This window comes from Daphnia pulicaria, chromosome 1 (genome assembly GCF_021234035.1).
Source record: "Daphnia pulicaria isolate SC F1-1A chromosome 1, SC_F0-13Bv2, whole genome shotgun sequence".
In the NCBI taxonomy this organism is placed as follows: Eukaryota; Metazoa; Arthropoda; class Branchiopoda; order Diplostraca; family Daphniidae; genus Daphnia; species Daphnia pulicaria.
Window position 1 is genome coordinate 7,449,182 of NC_060913.1, and position 21,557 is coordinate 7,470,738.

A 21,557-nucleotide genomic window follows, 5' to 3' on the forward strand; every position below is an offset into this window, starting at 1 on the left:
ACGAGAGAAAAAGTTACCAGTTTTTCGGCTCTTTGGCGAAGAATTTTTCGATGTTGCAAATGTTCAGATCAACAATGTCAGTTGGAGAAAACGACTTTTGAGTGATGTCGAGTAAAGAAAATATTCGACACCTTTAGTGTTGACTATAACTTGATAAGAATTCTACTCCAAAAGAATATACGAAGTAAATTTATGATTTGGAATTCAAATTTTTCGCACGGTCAATTAATTTACAACTGGAAATTGGCTATTGGGGCCATTGACCAGTTTCCTCTCTACTTTTGGGTGTGTGTATAACAATCAACGGGAAAACTTATACGGCCTATAAAAAAGCCAGGGACCCCCCTATATACTATTTAAAAAAAAAGGGTCTCAAATATTTCGAGTTTCCGTTTTTTTAACCCAAACTGCAGGTGACTGGGTAAAAAAAAAAACAATTTTGTTCAAATCCCTAAACCAAAAAAGAAAAAAAGAAAAACCCTTTAAAAAAAGTAGAAGGATAAAAGGGCAATAAAAAAATGGGAGCTACTGTACTGTACACATACATGTATTTGGAGGGCTGTAAAAAAATAACCCTCCTACCACACACAGGAAAAAAGAGAAAAAAAATGCTACCCTTCAGCAAAGGAAAAATACTTCCCACACACACAAGTGAAAAACGTGTCCATCAAATGTCTTTTTTTTTTCTCTGCGTCCTGTTGTAAAATGTCACTTTGCCAACGATGGAGAAGAAGAGCGAAATAAACACATATCCAGCAGTATGTTGTGTACAGTAGTGAGTCCCAATATAAAATTTTAAGGCCATATATCATCACATCAACAAGCCAAGAAAAACTCGTTTTTACATTCCAGTCTTTTTCTTTTTTTTTTTCAAATGCTTTTTGGGACTTTTCTTGTTTTGTTTTGGTGGGGAATTATTCCGTTTCGCGCGTCCGAAACGGAGAGAATCCAGCTGGAACGAAAATTATTTTTTTCTTAATGCCATAAGACGTTGATATTCTTTTAATCGAAATTTTCCTTTTTTTTTTTCCTTTTTCCCCCTAAAGAAAAACTCTCCTAACCGCATAACTATCTTTCTCTTTTCTTCCGGTCGGATGGCTGCTGGATTGCTGGCCCGGAGATGTTTCTCTACAACTCAATCATCAACAGTTTGATTGATCGAGAAAATAAAATAAGAAGAAGAAAAAGAAGAGGAAGAAAAATAGGAAAAACAAATTCGCAAGTGGAGAGAGTCGAAGGGGCGGAGTCTACAGTGGTCAAGCTCCTCCCACCGCTCTGCGCCAGAGCATACAGTACAGTACATTCGTGTTAGTTACACTATAGCAGAGCAGCTAGAGAGAAAAAGGAGAGAAAAATAGAGAACCACCACGGTGCCACACACACACAGACACACACAATTCCGGCTGGTGGGTGGAGTGAAAAAAAAAGGAGGAATCCTCTGCTGTCTGTACTATACACCCACGGAGAGTGAGAAGTCTAGTGCCAGTAATCAAGTCCACTCTCACCGGTGAACGTCCATCTCCGCACAGCGGCTCTTCTTGCCTATACCATTTCATTCACTATTTTTCGTTTGGTTTATTTCGCGTGCTCCTGCGTGTGCCTCAACTCGTTTGTCAACCGCCGGAGAGAACAGAAAAAAGTGTCAAACTTTTGGATTTTTTAAAAATTTTTCCACCTCCAATCAAAAAATTTGACTGTGAAATTTGGTGATTTGTTTTCGAAACTTTGTGAATTGATTTGAACTCGGTGTGTTTTTATTCAGCACATCACCATCACCACCACCACCCAGGAGAGAACCTCAAGAGTAAGTTTTAAAAAAAAAATGGATTTGATTTTCTATATTTAAGAAAAGTCCGAAGGATTTCTCTGGTCCCTTTTTTCTTCTTCTTCTTGTTCTTCGACTTGTTTTTTTGTTTTGTTTTTCCGCACCAGTTGTATTTATATATACCCCCCCACGAGAGAGAGAAGGGAGAGATGAGGGGTTATGTGCTGATATAACCCACGCAGACTCTCGCTTCACACAAACACACCAAAAGAGAAAAACACCATCGTCTTCTTTATTTTATTTTTTATTTTTTTCTGAGCCAACGGAGGGCGATGTTGTGTACAACTTGCACCACCTCGACGGCAGGGGGGAGAAGAAAAAATAAGAACGAGAAGGGGGGTGAAAGTCAAAGAATGTGTTGTTTACTGGTAAACGCGAAAAAGAATTTAAATTTCGGGGAAAAATCAAACGTCGATCGGAATTGATTCATTGTTGTGCAAAGACACAAATGGAGTCGAACCCCACAGAGATTAAATGGACTAGGCTCTGGGTTATTATTTTATTTCTCACGATCGAAATTGGATTGGCCGACGGATGTTTCGACCTTTCGGCCGTTGACATTGACCCCCTCCCTCATCCAGGCCGATACCAAAAACGAGCCTATACCCTCCCGGTAGATCAAAGTCTATTAATTCATTCAAATTTGTCAGGAATAAAAAACAAATGTAGCGATTTTCAAATTTACCCGCAATGCATTACGCAATGCAAAATTGGATGCAGACGTGTGCACCGATCGAACTTTTCGACTTCCGCGTTAATCTTATCGCCAAAAATTCGAATTGGGTTCGATTATTTATTTGTTTGACCTAGAAAAAAGGAAAACCAAAAATTTGTTTTTTTTAAATTTCCGAATGTCACGATCAAGGACGAAATCAGTCCCGATTTGTTTCGGCTCTTTTTTTTTTTTTTGGTTTTGTTTTTTTGTTGTTGTCGGGAGTCGAATGTTTACCAGATTGAACACTCCCCCTTTTTTTCCTTCAATGCTCTGATACTCCTCCCCGCACACCAACTGTGGGAGGGAATCGGTCACGTTCATAGTGCGTCCGTCCGTCTGTCCGTCCGCCCGTGTTTGTATCTTTCTCCTACTGAACGAGCCGGCGGGCGCGCAAACAAAATACAAGACGGTTGAGGGTGGGGGGAGGTCCGCACACGCTTCACAGCCATCCCAAAAGGAGGTGGTAAGAAAAAAAGAAAAAAAAATATATACTGTGGCGGATGGACGGGACCGGGTGGGGTTGGTCGTCATGACAACCCGATAATAAAAAATAAAAAAAAATAAGAAAAACTGCTCCACGTGCGGCACACTTGTAAATACATATAGATTTATTTTCTTCCTTTTTTTTCCGTCTGTCTGTCTGTCTGCTGCCCCTGGTTGTTGTACAACCATCGACAACAACACGCAGTGCGCAACATATAATAATAACAAGCCACCGAGTTTCTTTCAATCTTTTTCCCACCATCAAAAAAAGGAAAAACATTCGCCAACTATCAACTCTTTTTCTTTCTTTTTTTGTAATGCGTGGAAGCAATCGCGCAATTGGCCTATAGACGGACGCCCCCAGACCAAGTTTAATACAATCAAAAAAAGAACCCCGGGAGATGTGTGTGAAGAGAGAGAGACCCACAGCAGAGTTGAGAAAACTGCGTGGGCGGGGTGGGTTTTTGTTTTATTCTCTCCCGTCTTTGAAGAGGGTCACGAACAAACCCAAAAACCCGAAAAAAAATAAATAAATAAAAAGAAACAATCAAAAGAGAAAAAGAATCTTCCACGTGTCGCTACAAATGTTCCCTTTTTCTTCTTCTTCTTCTTCTTCTTCTTCTTGTACTGTTTGAGGCTGCGTGGTGGCACCCCCCTAACTCGGGCGATAAGCCGATATAATACTACATGTAGCCGCTTTGGGCTTCTTGGGTTGCCCTTAGCAACGTTGGACCTTTGCAGAGAATCTTGAACGCCAAAAAATAAAATAAAAAGGAGCGGACAAACGTGCGACCAGCTGTTTACACATTTCGCCCGTAGTGCAGTCAAAGAGAGAAAGGAATCTAAACAAAAGAATGGCAAGAGACATGTACAAATAAATAACTGATATCCTAGCGCGCGCGGGTTCCGCGAAATCGAGTTGTTGTTTTTGTTTTTTGTCTTTCTTCCGGTACCGGAATTTTTGTCTTATTCCATCTCGACCCTCAAAAAATTCGTGAGCGTCAAATGCCAGCTGGGACTTGAATGAAAATTAATTGGATTTGGGCTTGATTATGAGGACTTGATTGGAACGCCAGCAGACATGCAGAGAGAAAAGACGCAACAAGACAAAATTAAAAATAGTCGAGTCCAAACTATTTTGGGTGGATGGGCCGTTCAAAAATTAAAAAAAAAAAGAGCTTTAGAATTTTTCTCTCTTGTTATTCGCGCAAATGGAAACTTTTTTGGCTGGCTCTCAGTCTTCTCTTGTGTACACCGGGACGGGGGAGGTTATTCTAGAACGTGCAAACAATTCCTGAGCGGCTGATTTTATTTAAAAATACGAATTTTTTTTTATAAATAGCAGGCGCTCGACCGAAGAGGAACATTCGAAAAACAAAACAACAACAACAACAACAGAACAACCCCACACCCAAAAAAATGTGTGTGTTCCTCTCTACAACAGTATTGACATATTTTTAGAACGTCGAATTAGAGTCTTGACAGTTTTCCTTCGAGGAGATGTTGACGGCCGTCTAAAGCGAATTTGTATTTCGCGGGGATTTTTTTTTTTTTTTTACTTCGACGGGGCCAACTGCCAAGTTTTTTTCAGAAATTATTTTTTGACTAAAACTAAAACAAACAATGTGTTTAGAAGAGCCTGCGCTATACTACTAGGAAATGTTATTGAAATGACCTCGATTCGCGTCTACACAATGGCCAAAAATATGGCAGAAATTGGCAAGGAAAAAAAAATGTTTTTCAGACAATTCCACCCAAAAAAACCACCCGAGAAGAGGGTAAAGAAAAAGGGCTGTCCCAAGGATTCATTAACTCTCTCTAGAAAGCCAGGGGGGGTAAAAAAAAAAAGAACTTTAGCCATTAAGTTGAGCATTTATACTCTCGATGGTAACTCTCTTCCAATTCCCATCCAACTGTAAAATATGGAGCCGTAAAATAAGATAAAAAGGGCCTCGGCTCGGCTGCTTGTCTCCTAATGGCGAATGAAAAGCAACAGCATTTCGACGTCGCCAATTCATCAATTGGCCAAAATGGTTGCGAGAGAAAGAGACTGAAAAATGTCGCCATTTGAAGGATAAACAGAGAGGCCTATTAGCAACTTATGAACTCGGAAAGTTGACAGTTTCGTTTCGACCAGTGAGGGACGAGCGTGGGGCCACTCGTCGCGGCGCGTAACGCATACATTTATGCACATAACACACTGGCCGTCGATTCCGGAATGAGGAAGCGCAAAATGCGACGGGGTCAAAGAGGTCGGGAAAGAAAAGGGGGCGGAAGAAGGAGATGAAGAAGAAGACGCGTGCTGTTGGTTTTTAACTTCCAGCACGGACCGAAAAAAAAAAAGATGACGGACATGCCAAAATCTGAATGGACCCCACGCGCCATCTGTTGACCTATCCTCCGGGCAGAAGGGGGAAATTCAAAAAAGTTGAAATGGGGTGGACATTTGTATTTTTCGCAAAGATATTTCCGGTCATTCCTTTCGTTGTTTGGGGGGATTTTTTGGCCAGCAGTGTCGAGTGTTATTTGAATCTTTTCGCATTGATGTAACCTCATTTGACCCCTTTTAAAACACACAAACAGGGTCTTTCTCGTAGAAGAAGAAAAGGAGATGGACCGATGACAAACGTGCCGGAAGTTATCGACTTGTATACATATACACAACAGACATACGCGCTCCATGTGTGTGTGTGTGTTGTTTTCATCGCGAAAAAATCGCTAGGCAGAAAGAAGAAGAAGAAAAAAAAGAATCAAAAGTTTTACTTAGAATTCGCTCGAGGAATTTTATTTTTTCGCCATAAGAAAAACAAAAACACAAAAGAGTTCTACACAGAACTATAACAGACAGATAGAAATGGTTGGCGCGGTTACAAAAGTATTGATCGATCCGTTGTGTGCACTCGGAAAAACCTTGTATAGCTTTTATTTCTTTTCCTTTTTATTTTATTTTTTCGCCCTCCTTTATTACATCTATACTGATTGACCCCGCCCCTGCTACTATACTACACGTTTCCTACGCTACGCTCTCACAACTAGTAGAGCGTGTAGCGTTCTCCGCTTGTCCATAGAGAAAATGATTTTTTGGGTTTTGGTTTTGGTTTTCACTCAAAATGTTTTTTCTGGGAAGAATCCGATTCGATCCTTTTGGGTTGTGTCATGCAAATGGAGGAGTAGATAATTGTGTTTTGAAATGCGATCGAGATGAGGTACGAGCGAGAGCAACGCGATATGTATAAGCCACTTTTGGGTTATTAACTTTTGTATTTTTTTTTTTCGAGGGCTCAGTTTTTGAAGAGAACAATTGTATATCATCGGGATTGGCCTTTTCCTCGAGTGCTGTTTTTTTATTATTTGGTTTGGAATTTTTTTCCGACGTCCATATTGGTCGGGAGCGGTTTGGACGCCGCCAGCCGATTGGCCCAACGGTTCTTGCGCCATGTCTCCCTCTCTCCCATTTTTTGTTGTTTTGTTAGAGGCCCAGAAGCAACAGAGAGAAAGAAGAATAGAGAAATAAAAAGTAGGAAAAAAAAATAATACATACCCCCCCTCCCTCCCTCCTTCCTACTCCCACCAAAAAATAGGCGGGGGTGGTGTTGGATGGGGGAGAGAGAGAGAGAGAGTGCACTCACACGCATCTATAGGGACGATTATTGGTCGGGCAAAGAAAAATGGCGTCCAACGATGGCCGCTCTAGTAGTAGTAACCCCAGCGACGCTTTATATTATTCCCTCTCTCTCGTCTGGCGTCGCTTTTTCACCCTCCCACTCCTCCCTCTCCTATCCCAAACGGAACGGGGAGAGCAAAAAGAGAAAAGAAAAAAAAAGTGACACAAAAGAAAATATATATCGGTCTAGGAGCGCAACAGAAGCCAGCGAGGGACTGCGATGAGCAAGAGAGGGTGGTGCGAGTGGGTGGTGATTCACAGCCCACTGACGTATCGAATGATAAGCTCCCACCAATCCTCCTCCTCCCTCCCTCCCTCCTCCCAACGTCCAGGCAAGCAAACAGAAAGAGAGAAATCATATAAAGAAAATGTAATCATATATCCTCCTATATAAATATCTACATGTCTATATGCGTGCCCTCCTCTCTCTACCACCTCCTCCCCGTTTCCTCCCTCCGACGGCAAAAATATTACAGAGCCCAGACAAGGCCATACACATATATATATAGAGAGAGATCTAAATGCTTTACTGACCATAGGTCTCTCTTATTCTTTTTCCCCCCTCACAACTGATCCTCTTGGTCAAAGATATCGTTCCTTTTCTTTTTCTCTCTTGTCCGACAGATCTAGTTCGCCTCTCTTCTTCTTTTTTCTATGTATAGATATATTACTATATCTATGACCAGTTTTTCGGTCGAACAATAACAATAATGGCCGCACGTGGAGCACGAGAGAGAGAGTGAGATAGCGGGAGCCAGGGAAAACAGGACTTGGACGTTTATTTTTTGGATTTTTCACGATTAGACCGACCGGTAATTCATTTGGGCAAATCGACTCGGCGATTGAATTACTTTGGCTGGCTATTCAACCACCGAATCGAGGGTAGACACGTGTGCCGTGTAATAATAACACGTTCATTGACAAAAGAAGGAAAACTATATAACGTTTCTCTCGTGTGGAATATCCGGTGCGATATTTTTTTAGAAAATAAAAAATAAAAAAGGCCAGTGGGTTGAAAAGGAACCGGCAGCAGTTTTTCTTGGACAATAAGAAAAGTCAACCGTCGGCGGACAAAAATATAAATGTCGAACAATAAGAAAAGAAGGAGGACAAAAAATGTTGGCCTTTTCTTATATTTCTCGGACAACAATGGATGGAAGAGTTGTGCGACGTGTTATACAAGAAAATGTCTAGAAATTGTAACTTGTAGGGACACGACCAGGTGTGAGGTAAGATGTACAAGAACATTTTTTAGCTCCAAACTGATAAATAAAAGGCGACGACCACTAAACTATTCCGTTAAAGAATAGAAAAATTCCGGTTTTCCTTTTTATTTTTAAAGGGGGGAAGTTGTTCGAACAGTCGTAAAAATCTTTTCGTTACTAGAAAATCAAATACTAGACATTTTCGAATTATTTGACTATTTTCAAAGTTGGCGCGATTTTGATGAGATTTCGATGCTGCGCAATCTATTTTTAAAAAAGGATGCGGGTGCGGAAAAAGAGTTTCCCCAAGGAAAGGGGAGGTCCTTATACGTTATGGGGGATGTTTTCGCGAAAAAATAAATAATAAAAGAAAAAAGTATTTCCTCGCAAGAGGAGAGAGGAAAAAAAAGGGGGAAGGGAAAGGCCGAGGAGGGTCGCCGGATGAGGTCGTCAGTTGCAACCCGGACGAAGGCTCAAACGGAAGCCATTGAGGATCGCCAACTTCCTCACTTGCACCGGCTCTTATCATCATTTTTTTTTAAGTTTTGGCGTGTCTAGTGTCTATCTCTCGAGTGTTTCAATTTTTCTTCGAATATCTTCAAATTTGGCGGGTAAGAAAAACATTTTTGAAAATGACTTTACACTCTAAAATCGTTTGCGAATGGGAAAATAAGATTTTAAAAGTGGAAAGTAGCGATCCGGCGGTGCGGAACGAATTGGCGACATTTGCAACTTCTGTTTGACGACCTTTTTCAAAAATCCTGACCCTTTCCGCGTATGTGAATTACTTTTTTTTCTTCTTCCCAAGCTGAAAGCCAAGACGTCCAAGTACTATGTACTTAGACTGGGTCCCATTTTTAAGTACTGGACGGTTAAAGTTAACGACCCATTTTGATGTAGGTCCATCTAGAGTCCGATTCGAGTTTCGACCAATACCCATTGACCCCGTAAGGCCAGAGATGCTGGGAACGCTGGCTCAAAAATGTGTATACTACCTCTTTTCACCTAGCTATTCCACTCAACTCTGTCGTCCGTTGATGGCTTTATGGCCGGCTAGCACCCACCTAAACATGTGAGAAAAATTCGCCCAAAAAAGAAAATAAATTCGCAAGTTCAGCTTTTTTTTCCAACAGTTAACCCAATTCCCACAGTTATTGGGAATCGATGGGAACGCAGCCCAGGGAAAAATTATAGCGCTACGCTCGTCTAAATCCACATTCACACACGCGGAGTAAAAAAATAAGATTTATACCCAGTTAAATCGCGGAGGGCAAAAAAATAAAAATAATTTTTCAGGAATTTTGTATCTCGAATGGGGTTATAAGGAACATGTCGGAAACAATTCAATTCTAGCTGATAGATAGGCCTCTCTCTCTCTACATGTACTATACAGCACGTTGTTTAGAGAGTGACGATAATGTTGATTTGATCGCTGGGCGAACGTGACGAGACCAATTCCCAACAATAAGGATAGAAGAAAAGCGCAGCGCAGTCCTGGGGATATATTATTATGTTGCCCATATAATACGAGCAGGCCGTATATACGTATGTGTGTAGGCCTGTAATGTGTTTTATCTCCAGTGCCCATCTGCTACCCGGAAAAAAAAATATATAAAAATGTCCACCGAACGGGCAAATAAGAGACCTCCCGCTAGGGCGGTCATATCAAGTGATGCGGTGCTCAATGAATAAATGCTCTAGACTCCATGCACACGATGGCAATCTCCTAGCTATCGTTTTTCTCTATACTGGAAAATGAATAGAAAAATCATTACAAGAGGGCCCCACAAAACATTATATCTCTGACATCTCCCCCTTTTTATATTCGAAAATTGGATGTAATGGGATCGTTAACTTCCGCATCATTTTGTTTTTTTCGCGCGAAAAAATCAAAATTCAAATCAAAATTTCTCGTCTTTTCCCAGAAAAACTATTAGAATGAAGTTGTTTAACCCATGACAGTTCGTTCCGTCGACATCTGGAAGAAAAAGTCGATGACCTGACAAGGTCACCGCGTTGGTTACAACCAAACAAAATAAAATAATAATAATAACGAAACATTTTTGGCGAGTTTTCAGCGTAGAGGGGAAGGTCGATAGCCTCTCTGTCCACACACACAAACAGAAAATTGTTCATATTTCTCTATATATAGCATACAAGGGTGGGTCCGCGCGCCTTATATTATTTGTCTTGATCCCTTTTTCCGCTTCCGCATTGATCAGAGCGAGCGGCTACTGGATGGCTCGCGCCGAGGAAGAACTCGTGCTGTTCGGCTCTGACTCATTCAAACCGATTTCTCTCCCCTCCGAGCACAAGTCCACACCACTCAAGAGAGGGGGGAGGAAAGGCCAAAAGGGGCCCCCCAACGAAAAATGTGTTTATTTATAGGGGGGAGAAGAAGTAAAAAGAAGAAAAAGAAAAAAGTGAAAAAATAGAAATAATTTTTATTTGATGCGCTTGCGCGCCGACCTGACTCTCTGTTCTTGTTTGCATCTCTTTTTCCCCCCTTCACGTGATTATAATACATCGGCGCGTTCTAATGTGTCCACACGCGCTCATTGGGTCCGGTTGAAGAGGGCGGCCAAAAGAATTGAAAAAAGGGTTGCAAAAAAAAAAGGGTTTGTTATTTGGTAAGGCACGAGCTAGGTCAATATCACCTGCGGATGGAGGGTGTCCGACCTTCGGCCCCATCCGCATTCACTTTCCCTCTCAATCAGCCCAGGCATCCGTGTCTGTCCAGTCTCTCTATAACCGCACGCACCGATAGGGTTGGCCAAAAAAAAGGAGAAGCTTATTTTTAGGGTTCAATCCTTTGATGGAAATGGCAACAACCCCCCACCACCCCCAAAAAAGGGTGCAAATAAAAATAAGATGAGAGAAGCGCGCGAGGCCAAAGGTTGAACTTGCTGTGGCAAATAGCCGAGCTGAAAGTGAAGGTGAACAGCAGCGACGGGCAGTTAGCGGACGGACAACAGCTGCTCCTGTTTGGCCATCGGAAGAGGATAAAGATGCGCATCGTCCGTGTCAACGTGTTGAGCAGTTTTGAACCGCAATAATAATAAGCCGATCAGTGACCTCCTCACAGCCCGACGGCAGATTTCAATCTGACCTTTTTGTCACACAAACAGCCAATCATCTCCGTAATGATATTAGTGCGATAAAATCAACATTCAACTTGGTAAAACGTTGGGATTGGGATCGAAATAAACAACTGAGACGTTGAGAGATCGTACAACAAAACAGACCGCTGTTTAGTGTTGAATAGATTGTTATAATCACATCTTTGATAGAACTACGATCAACAAAAAGACAAGCGTGAGTGAAATTGATTCAAGAAATTTTTTTACCAACAGTTGTCGGCAGGAGAAAGAATCAAAGTACAAATTGTTATTTATTCGCCATAGCTCTGAAATTAACAGTGTAGTGGGTACCACATAACTTAACATGCATATCCCCCCCCCCCTTTGGCAGTCATTGACCCTGCAAGGTGAAAGATTGTTTGCCCCAGCTTGACAAAAAATATATAAAGAAGCGAGGGCAAAGTTTGAACTTGAAGCGATGAATGCAACAAGGTGAACATAACAGGGCCAGGAGCGCGTTCCTCGGTTCAAATGAAGCCGACAACAGCTGCTGCTGCCGGCCCTGTTTGTCCTGATATAAAGATGTCCATCCGTATAAGTATAACCTCAAAGTGTCGAGTTCAACCATAACAATCAGCTGGTCGATGACCTCTCCCTTTAGCGACCTCTTCTCATTTCACAATTGAGCCAATGATCTTCTGCCCGACCCAAAATAAATTCGCCAATTAACTAAATCGCATTTTCTTCCGGAATTCTATTTTTCCAGATGTTGTAAGAAGTTGGTTCTGATCAACCTCCGCTTTTTGATCCGCACCATCCGCAAAAGAGATTATCACTATGAGCTCAACCTGCAGCGTTCCGGCATCAGCAACAGTGAACCGTTCGTTGCAAACTCATCCGGCAGGAGTTGCTTCATCCGACAACCGATCCCTTTTAAAGTCAAACGATCCGCAGCACATCAACGCCGACCCGACTGGCGACGGCGGCATCAGCTACGAGGGCCGTCTAAGTTTATTAGATCCGACGGCAGTGCATCCATCGGCCATGGATTTCGACCAGGCCGTCGTCCTCCGGCGGATCAAGGCCGAGTGCGACATGCTCGACTTCCAGTCCATCCACCACCACCACAAAGACAATTTCATGGGCGTCGACATGTCGCTCTACTCGGCCGGATTCAGCCCTGGCAGCCATCCGGCCAACGGATCGACCGCCGGACTCTTCTCGTCGCTGGGCCAGGCGCAACAAGCGTCCGGGGCCATCAAGACGCCAGAGTATCCGTCCACGCCCGTCAGACAGCCGCAGCCGACGACGGCCAGCGGAATGATGATGGATCCGTCCGGAAGCAGCGGCCGACAGCAAAACGATTCTGGCATCTCGCCCGGCTCGACCGGACCCGCCGGATCGACCAATTCCAGCGACGACAACAAAAAACGCAACGGCCACTCGGAGAGTTGCGGAGAAGATCCGGCGGCCGGCAGCGCCGCTTCCGGCTCGCCCTACAGCGATCACTATTCCGGCGACGAGCGCCGGATGCTGCTGACTCCGACCGAAGAGGACGACGACGACATGATGGACGGAGCCGACGACGACGACGACCTGCTGGACGAGGAGGGCAGCAGCAGCCGTGGGGCCGGCTCCGACGTGGTCGGAGAGGCCCTTTCCCGTCTCGAGCGGGCCCTTTTGGCCCAGTCGGGCGGAATGGGCGCAGGTGGAGTGATGACGGAAGGCTCGTCCATGCCGAGCGGTGCCCTGTACCAGTGCAACATGTGCTCTTATTCGGCCGCCTCCAGGTTCCATTTCCAGGCCCATCTCAACAGCCACTTTGACGTCAAGTGCACCCACTGCGATTTCACGGCCCGCACCGAGGGCAAACTCAGAGCTCACATACGTAACGCCCACTCAGACGTCTCAGGTATAAATTGAAATTTAGCCATTATCATTTCGATGATTCTAATTGGAATTTGAATTTGAATTTTACAGGAATGGACGACGGAGAAATGGGCAACACTCGAGTGCCGCGCGTGTCGACGCAGGGCAAGTTGAAGACGCACAAGTGCAAGCACCCGCAGTGCGGCTTTGTGGCCGTGACCAAACTCGACTTTTGGGAGCACACCAAAACGCACATCAAGGCCGAGAAGCTGCTGACGTGTCCGCACTGCCCGTTCGTGACCGAGTACAAGCACCACCTAGAGTACCACACGCGCAACCACCTCAATTCCAAGCCGTTCAAGTGTCCAAAGTGCAGCTACTCGTGCGTCAACAAGTCCATGCTCAACTCGCACATGAAATCCCACTCCAACGTCTATCAGGTAGAAACAAATTCCCAAAATTCCATCAAATCAATCGGCAAATGAATGAATTAAAAAAAAATGAATTCGATTTCGTTTTTTAAATGATGAAATAATAATTATGAAATGAATTATTTTAAATTAAATGATTCAATTGTTATTTCAATTTGAATAGTTCCGGTGCAAGGATTGCGCATACGCCACAAAGTACCAGCACAGTTTGAAGCTCCACCTCCGCAAATACAACCACACGTCCACGTCCAATTTGAGTCTCAACGATTCCGGGCCGATGGATGGATTCGAGAACGAAGTCCACAAAGTCAAAGGACGTCGCAACGCCAAAAAGGCCCGCCAATCGAAAAGCGTCCAGTCGGCCAATGCGGATGCCATGACACCCACTTCCGTCAGCTCGGCCGTGCTGCAGGGCGGCGAGTGCGGAATCAATTCGAATCCACCGGGCAACGCAGGGACTCCGCCGTCCTTTGCCCTGCAGGCCTTCAACTTCCCCATGTACCCCGGGTCGCACCCTCTGATAGCCCAGCAGCCCGTCGGGTCGTTCGAGCCGGAAAAGAACAAAATCCGCATTCCGTCGGCGGAGGAGCTCAAGTGCGGATTGTGCGACTACGCCACGACCAGCAAGGATCAATTCTCTCAGCACCTGCTGGCCCACGCCGCCGCCGACCAGCACCACAGAGAGCTGGCCAACCTGTTTGGCGTCATTCCGGCCGATTTGCTCCATTCTCCGCCGAATCCGCTCGGCCATCACCACCAGCAGTCGGTGACTCCCCTCAAAGGCTCGTCCAACACTCCCCAGCAGCATCAGATGAAGGATTACTTCAACTGGATGATGGCCAATCCGACTCTGCTCTTTAGTACACCCACGGCGCCCGCCAGCATCCAGCAGCAGCAGCAATTCACCGAGCGGAAGAAATTGTCCGAAATCAGCCGAACGCCGACGCCGGAAGCCCCCAAAACGGCACCTACTCCTCCCGTTTCAACCGGGCCGCCCGGCAAACCGACTCAGACTCCGCTGGATCTGAGTCGTGAAAAAGACGAATTGACTCCAGCTTCCGGCCCAGTCGGCCCAGCCACCAACAAGCACCGCCGCAAGGGACAAGCTTTCAAACTGGAGCGATCCGCCGCGCCTTCGACGACGATTGCGTCACCGCGCCCAGTTGCGACCCAATCGCCGTCGCCTTCCGCGCCGATTCCGGCCCAGCCCCGCGAATCGCTCGAAGAGGAAATCGACGAAGAGGTGGAAGAAGAAGAAGAAGAGGAAGAGGCGGAAGAGGAAAAACTCCTGGAAGATGATCAAGAAATGGAACAGGACGGAAAGGCCGGATCGCCGCTGTGGCGTCCGCCGTCCAACCGGAACGAGATCCGCAAGCAGCGCAACACCAAATGTCTGCCGGGCGGGGGCGAGTGGGGCGGGGCCTATCAGTGCTCCTACTGCGACATCGCCTTCAAGGACGTCGTCATGTACACAATGCACATGGGCTACCACGGATTCCAGGATCCGTTCACGTGCAACATGTGCGGCCAGTCGACTCACGACAAGCTGGCCTTCTTCCTCCACATCGCCCGTTCGTCCCATAGCTAGAGGGGTGGGGGGAAAGGATCATCTCTCAACCCCATTGTTACTTGTCCATCTTTTTTTATTTCTAAGTCATCCGCCGACCTCTTTTGAATGTACACACACACAGCGCACACTCTGAGACCCCACCCCCCGACCCCACCCACAATTGAAGCGCAGACTCGAGACGAAACTGATCAAAATGAGAATCAATCAAAATTATTTTTGCCCCATGTCTATTTCTTCACATCATTATACTATTTAGATGTTTCTGCGTGTGTAGTTATTTTTTAGCCTTTAATTATTCGTCGCCCTAGTCAGTCGCTAATTTTCTTCTTCGGATTTTGATTAATGTCGAATTTTCGACCCCTTCAAATAGTTAAAAGAGAATATCGTTCAAATGTGTGTTGTCAAGGTTCGATAACTCAAAAACAATCGCTAGTTGTTGATCGGATCCCGCGAGTCTAAGACGTCGATCTCTCGGAAAATTATGATTGTTTGTAATTTAAACAAAAGACAAAAAAAAAATGAGGATGAAAAAAAGTGAAATTTTTAAAACAATTGAAAACGGGTAAGAATGTGTTGTGTTTTAGCACGCCTGTGAAAAAAAACCACCGGATTTGTCAAAATTATTATTTTTGGGAATGAGATTGAACCGGAAGTGTGTTGAAGAGGGAGTCAGCAGCCTTGCGTTTTAGCTTTATGTCAACAACACGCCTGTTAACGATAGAGCCATCAATTTGGTTTTGATTGATATCACTACGACGTGTCTGGTGTTGTACAGAATGAACGTCTCAACAAAAAATGTTTCTCTGTATGCGTGTATGTTTTGTGTGTGGTGCGTCATGTTCCCCCGTATTCTGTATTCACCGACGTATTTGATCCCAATTTCATTATTATTATTTCCCCCCGCCCTTTTCCTGAAAGTGAATGTGTCATATATCCAAGTGAACGGAAGAAAAAGGAGGAAAAAAGAAAAAGAAAAACGGCCGAGTCCTCGATACTCGTTTGGACGATGGTTATGTAGGACCAAAATGATAAATGACCTGTCCAGAGATTTTTTTCTTCTCATTTTCGCCAGCTCCCTTTTCCCGTTTTTTCTTTCAATGATTGCTCCCGTCATCTCTGCCCAACTGTCATAAACGTGGTCGTCACGTCGTTCTCTGTTGTCGAAGCGAATCAATAATTCGCTTAAACAATAAAATAAACATGTGGAAAACAAAATCGGTTTCTTCGCTTTTGATTTCATCGATTCAAGATTTGAATGGTGGCGCAAAATTATTTGAAATGAAAGGAGACTTTACGCCACCTAGCGGTCGAATGTTGAACCACACCCCAACGACCATACAATAGCAAATCGAGTTCAGTTAAAAATAGTAAAATGTTGCGATACAGCAATTGTGTGAAATGTTATTCACACAAACGTTTCGAAATGCTGAGTTAAAAAAAATAATTGTATAGTTTTTCCTACCTTTAAATTTGGGAATGAAGCTGTCGTTTCCCTTTTCTCACGTGTCGAGTTGTGGACGTCACTTCTCTGTTGTCGGGCGAATGTCGTAAATGCGAGCTAATCCAAAATCCGTCAGCTAGGCCTGTCCATCCAGGAGTGACCATCCAGGCGATCCAGGCATCCAGCAACAAGCGAGAATTCCACTCCACTCAGCGGCGCCACTCCATGCAGATCAGGTGAAACGACCCAATAACTGGAATTTCTGATTCACGTTTGAATGTTTAAAGCACAAAGAGCGATGGTAACTCAAAGTCAGTCGGAGTCGGACATTGGGCTTGTATAATTGTTTTTTTATAAGTTTCTGTTTGTCTTCTAAACGCCCACAGCCCACAACACAACACTGACGGTTCCTTCGACACGGCTGTGGTTGACCAACTTTTGTTTGTGAACGGGGTGGAAACACTGGCTAAAATCAGATTCTTCTTCCTCCAACAACACAGAAATCTTTAAATGGACCTATGACACTTAGTAGCTCTTTGCTTCATCGCCTTCACCCATTTAAACATGCCAAGGAACAAATCAGAACTTTTTAAATGTATCTCGATGAAACAAAAAGTTCGTCATGGATTTAGTCAGCACTCACCACGCGGTTCAGCCGGCACACAGCTGATACAGAACCTTCGAGCAGAATAGCAGAATAGAACAATAGAATCAGAAAAGAAAATTGGCCATTTAGCGGAGGGAGGGAATCGTCCAGAGTTGGAAATACTCATTAATTAAAAATAAATAAATAAAATAATTAAAAATAAATAAATAAAAATATATAGTACATAGCCTACACTATAAGGGATATGTAGAATTTCATAGGGTACTTCTTTTCGAACATTCGACATTCCCATCGTTATATTTTTTTAAACATTGATCAAAGACAGAAATATGCTTTAAAAATGTTTCAGCTGTGTCGGCATTATTACATTATAAAATCATTGTTGTCATCACCCAGATAGATAATGAATATATCCACAAAATGTAAAATACATCTACAAATATCTTCAACGTTTTGAAGGTGTGAGAGTAAAGTGTAACGACAAGAGCGATTGAGTGCGATATTCCGTCCGTTGTTCGGACATTATTATCTTAAAGTATAGCGTAGACTTGTTGATAGACGATTACTGATTAGATTGGGTTTCACCATGGGGTTTTCCATGACATTGTTTTCAAATAACAAAAAGGCATCAAACGGATAATTTTGTCTAATCTATAACAAGACAAAAATATGTATGTATATCTCAATAGGATTACGATCACGTGCTGCTATATCAACAATTCAACACTTTATGACGTCAATAGTTGAGTATATATAATTTACAATGAGGTTAAAGTTTAAATAGGGTGTTAACTGAATTAGCGACCGAATAAAAAATCTTGCCAGTTATTTTCTCAGCAACTTTACAGTTTTACACCAAATATTTGGGTTTGCCCAACTGACCAGCTAACCGAAACTGAATTTTTCTAAACAAGTATTGAGTTAAATAAATACATCTAGATGATTTTAAATATGAATGGGACTCTCAAAGTGAGAGAATTCTCTTTACAGAAAGCCTAATTCACATTTCAATCAATCAAATCATAACTGGGTGTAAGGACGCACTGGAGCGGCGAGCATCTCTCCCAGCCGTTAGAGACATAGTCATTTTCTGTATTGATGCCAACAAGTCCGCTCATCTCCAGATAATCAAAAAAGGCACATTTTTCAACAGGTTCCAACACTCCGTTTATGAAAGAGATGATTTCGCCCGTAAGGAATTGAATGTATTCCTCCTTTGGAACAGAAGGATCGCTCGGACAAAATTGCGTAATCTGTGCATAATAATTTCATCAAAACAATTAATGAATAACAATTCAGAAATTTGTAAATAGCAGTATTAGATAAAGTACTCCTATGTACCTCATTCAGTTCAACGTAGACTGGATCCATTAAATCAGCGTGACCGTAAGCGGTTGTGTTGACGTACCACGTCGGTCCAGTCATGGCGTCGAAGAAGCGCCGGCCCGAAAGCTCTTCCGGAGCGCATGCCAATCCGTAAGGTCCTTAAAATATTTTAAAAAAAGGTTTGCACCAGCAAATACTTGTTTTTCAGTAAACGATACATAATTAATTAATTACAAATGGTGCGGAATTTCCCTTACCGATAACTGGGTCCAGTCCCGTTACGATTTGCAAGGTTGGCACAGTAAAATTGACTTTCTGGCCTGGCGTAATCACGAACATTGTAATGTTTTCGGGGATGGGGCTGTTTCCGTCAACAGCATCAATCAAGATCAGACCTTGATAGTTTAAGCAATTTGTCTATAGGGATATTACAAACAAAACAAGGTTTTTTAAAATAATAGTGATGAACAAGGTTTAAAATAATAACGAACCTGAAATTGAGCTACAGCGACATGAGATCCACCCGAATGACCGCCAATGAACGAATGGAGATAGTCAACGTGGAAATCGGAAATGTATCCTTTTTTTTCAAATAAGTCAATATTAGTATTTGTGCATTAGGCCTATGGGTGATATCATATTTTATACAATAAATCAAACTGTATACCTTCTTGATTGTGGAGACTGTTTTCCAATCGATTTTCGACAAAATCTACTGTTGCTTCGAACCACGCAGGATCGAAAGAAGTCTCGGGACTGCCAAGTTTCCAGACGGCGACTACAACAATCCCGTGACTTGCGATCTGAGATAGAAGAAGTGTGTGCGCTTCTGCGGGTACAATGCCTGCAGAAAAGATACGGTATTTAATTTCTAAAATATTTACCTTATTACACACCAAAATTGTTATGTATACCTCCGAATCCGGTGATGAAATAAAATACAGGGAAGTTTCCGGTTGAATTTGGAGCGTAGACGTCAATATTGGTGTCCAGGAAAAGAGTCAGCGCTTGGCGGTAAGCGGTGTGATTGATTGGATAGTCTCCGGGCACGAAAGGATCAATTAGCCGGGACAAGTCATCATCGTCCACATGAATGATATGAGCCACGGTCGCTGACGCCAGCAATCCAACGAGAAGGTAGAGTGTCGTCTTCATTACTTTGTATTCAATCCTAATATTACGGGAAAAAAAAGTTTTACTGCCTTTATTTATACCTGTGACTGAATATTTGTTGACTCAGACATATTTAAGAAATAATCTTTTCTTTTTGACACATAGTCAATACAAAAATATAAATCTCTCTTATTTGTATTTGAAGAGTGTATCGGACCGTATCGGACTCGAAGCTTACCTTTTCCAAACAAGAACTCGCAATAGTTGATAATAACCGTCTTATTTTTTAGATATGTTATATAAAATCCAGCCACATTTATACATACCTCGAGTATTACGTCTTTTTATTGTTTCATCAAAGGTATTGGCTAACGTCCAGAGCCACTGGATGTCAATCAATCATGTCCTGAACATGTCCGCATTGCATAACTATAGCGCACTTCGTCATTTATTCGACATAACGTATTAATTGCAACACTAACAGCAACGTAGTTAAACTTCATGCGGTATATTTATTACGTTCGACAAGAATATTAACGAAAACATAAATATGCACAACTTGGTGGGAATTTAATAGAGAGAACTCAATATCTTGTGATCGCATCACCAAAAGGAAAACATGGAATAAGAACTGGGCGTCAGAACACATTCAGACGGGGTACATCTGTCCCATCCGTTTGAGGCGAAATCGTTTAAGGTGTTGATGCCCACGAGTCCACTCTTCTCCAGGTTGTCAAACAGGGCACAGTTTCCAACAGGATCCAGAACCGCGTTGATGAAAGAGACGATTTCTCCGGTCAGGAACTGGATGTATTCTGGTTTGGGAGCATTAGGATCGTTCGGACAGAACTGGGCTAACTATGATTATTTAATAAAATCAACGAATAAGAAAAAAGATAAAATTAATATTCAGACAATGCAGAGAGATGTGAGTCGCCAATATTTTGAATAGGCCAATAATTACCTCGTTCAATTCAACGTAGACTGGATCCATCAGATCAGCGTGACCGTAAGCGGTTGCGTTGACGTACCACGTCGGTCCGTTCATGGCGTCGAAGAAGCGCCGGCCCGAAAGCTCTTCCGGAGCGCATGCCAATCCGTATGGACCTGAATATTTTGTTCAGAATTTTAGTTCTTAGTTGCTACTTGTTAAAACAGCGAGCATCTCTATATTGATTCACCTATAATTGGGTCCAGTCCGGTAACGATTTCCAAAGTTGGAATGGTGAAATTGACCTTTTGGCCGGGAGTGATGACGTACATGGTAACGTTTTCAGGAATGGGATTATTTCCATCAACTGCATCAACCAAAATCAGACCTTTGTAATGCAAACAGTCCGTCTATAAAATAAAGATTCATTTACTCTGATATTGACTAATTTCATGTCAGTGGTTATTATACCTGCAACTGGGCAACAGCGACATGATTTCCAGCTGAGTGGCCACCGATGAAGGAATTCAGGTAGTCGACGTGAAAATCAGAGACATAACCTATTACGAATCAAATAACATATTAATCATTTGAAATCAATAAAATCATTCGTGAGCTCAATTGATTAATCTAATAGTAATAATCTAGCCGATTTACCTTCTTGGTTGTGAAGACTATTTTCCAGGCGGTTCTCCACAAATTCGACAGTTGCTTGCAACCAAGCGGGATCGAATGAATTCTCGGGACTGCCTATTTTCCACACAGCGACGAGAACAACTCCGTGGCTGGCGATCTGGGAAAAGAGTTGCGTGTGCGCCTCGGCAGGAACAATACCTGATTTAAAAACCAAATGATTTAGATCTTTTAATATAAGTAACGTATTCTTGATTGAAAACACGCAGAGTTCAATTTGTATACTACCTCCAAATCCGGTGGTGAAATAAAACACGGGGAAGTTGCCCGTTGCGTTCGGGGCGTAGACGTCGATGTTGGTGTCAAGGAAGAGACTCAAGGCTTGGCGGTAAGCGGTGTGATTGATTGGATAGTCTCCGGGGACAAAGGGATCTATCAACCGGCCCGAATCTTCCTCTGCCGGTGAGATATTCCTCCCGAACGCCACAGTGCTGGCTAGCGCAAGAACGAGGAAGTAGAGCTGTGCTGTCGCCATGGCTTCAAGTCAGTCAATCCAATCGACGTCAACTATTCACTCGCTATTTATACCACAATGTCATTTCTCTTCCCGCCCTCCCAGCCTCACCCAACCCCACCCCGACAGTTATAAGAAAGCACGTGTCTT

At 43.3% G+C, this 21,557-nt stretch overlaps 2 protein-coding genes across 2 annotated transcripts; one reads left to right on the forward strand and one right to left on the reverse strand.

Annotated features, from left to right (window-relative positions):
- Nucleotides 1-1,405: 1,405 nt before the first annotated feature.
- Nucleotides 1,406-16,042, forward strand: LOC124328740 (protein hunchback-like). The gene is made up of 4 exons (XM_046787576.1): nt 1,406-1,804; nt 11,739-12,884; nt 12,953-13,281; nt 13,436-16,042. Exons 2-4 carry the CDS (start codon nt 11,810-11,812, stop codon nt 14,858-14,860), a joined length of 2,829 nt encoding a protein of 942 aa, XP_046643532.1. The 5' UTR covers nt 1,406-1,804; nt 11,739-11,809; the 3' UTR covers nt 14,861-16,042.
- A 1,816-nt stretch (nt 16,043-17,858) lies between these two features.
- On the reverse strand, nt 17,859-21,447 carry LOC124331957. The gene is made up of 12 exons (XM_046788849.1): nt 21,182-21,447; nt 20,918-21,094; nt 20,732-20,820; nt 20,511-20,670; nt 20,294-20,436; nt 19,937-20,187; nt 19,131-19,387; nt 18,884-19,060; nt 18,708-18,796; nt 18,474-18,633; nt 18,232-18,374; nt 17,859-18,143 (listed from the first exon to the last, which is right to left on the reverse strand). Exons 1-12 carry the CDS (start codon nt 21,426-21,428, stop codon nt 17,898-17,900), a joined length of 2,139 nt encoding a protein of 712 aa, XP_046644805.1. The 5' UTR covers nt 21,429-21,447; the 3' UTR covers nt 17,859-17,897.
- Between the last annotated feature and the right edge of the window lie 110 nt (nt 21,448-21,557).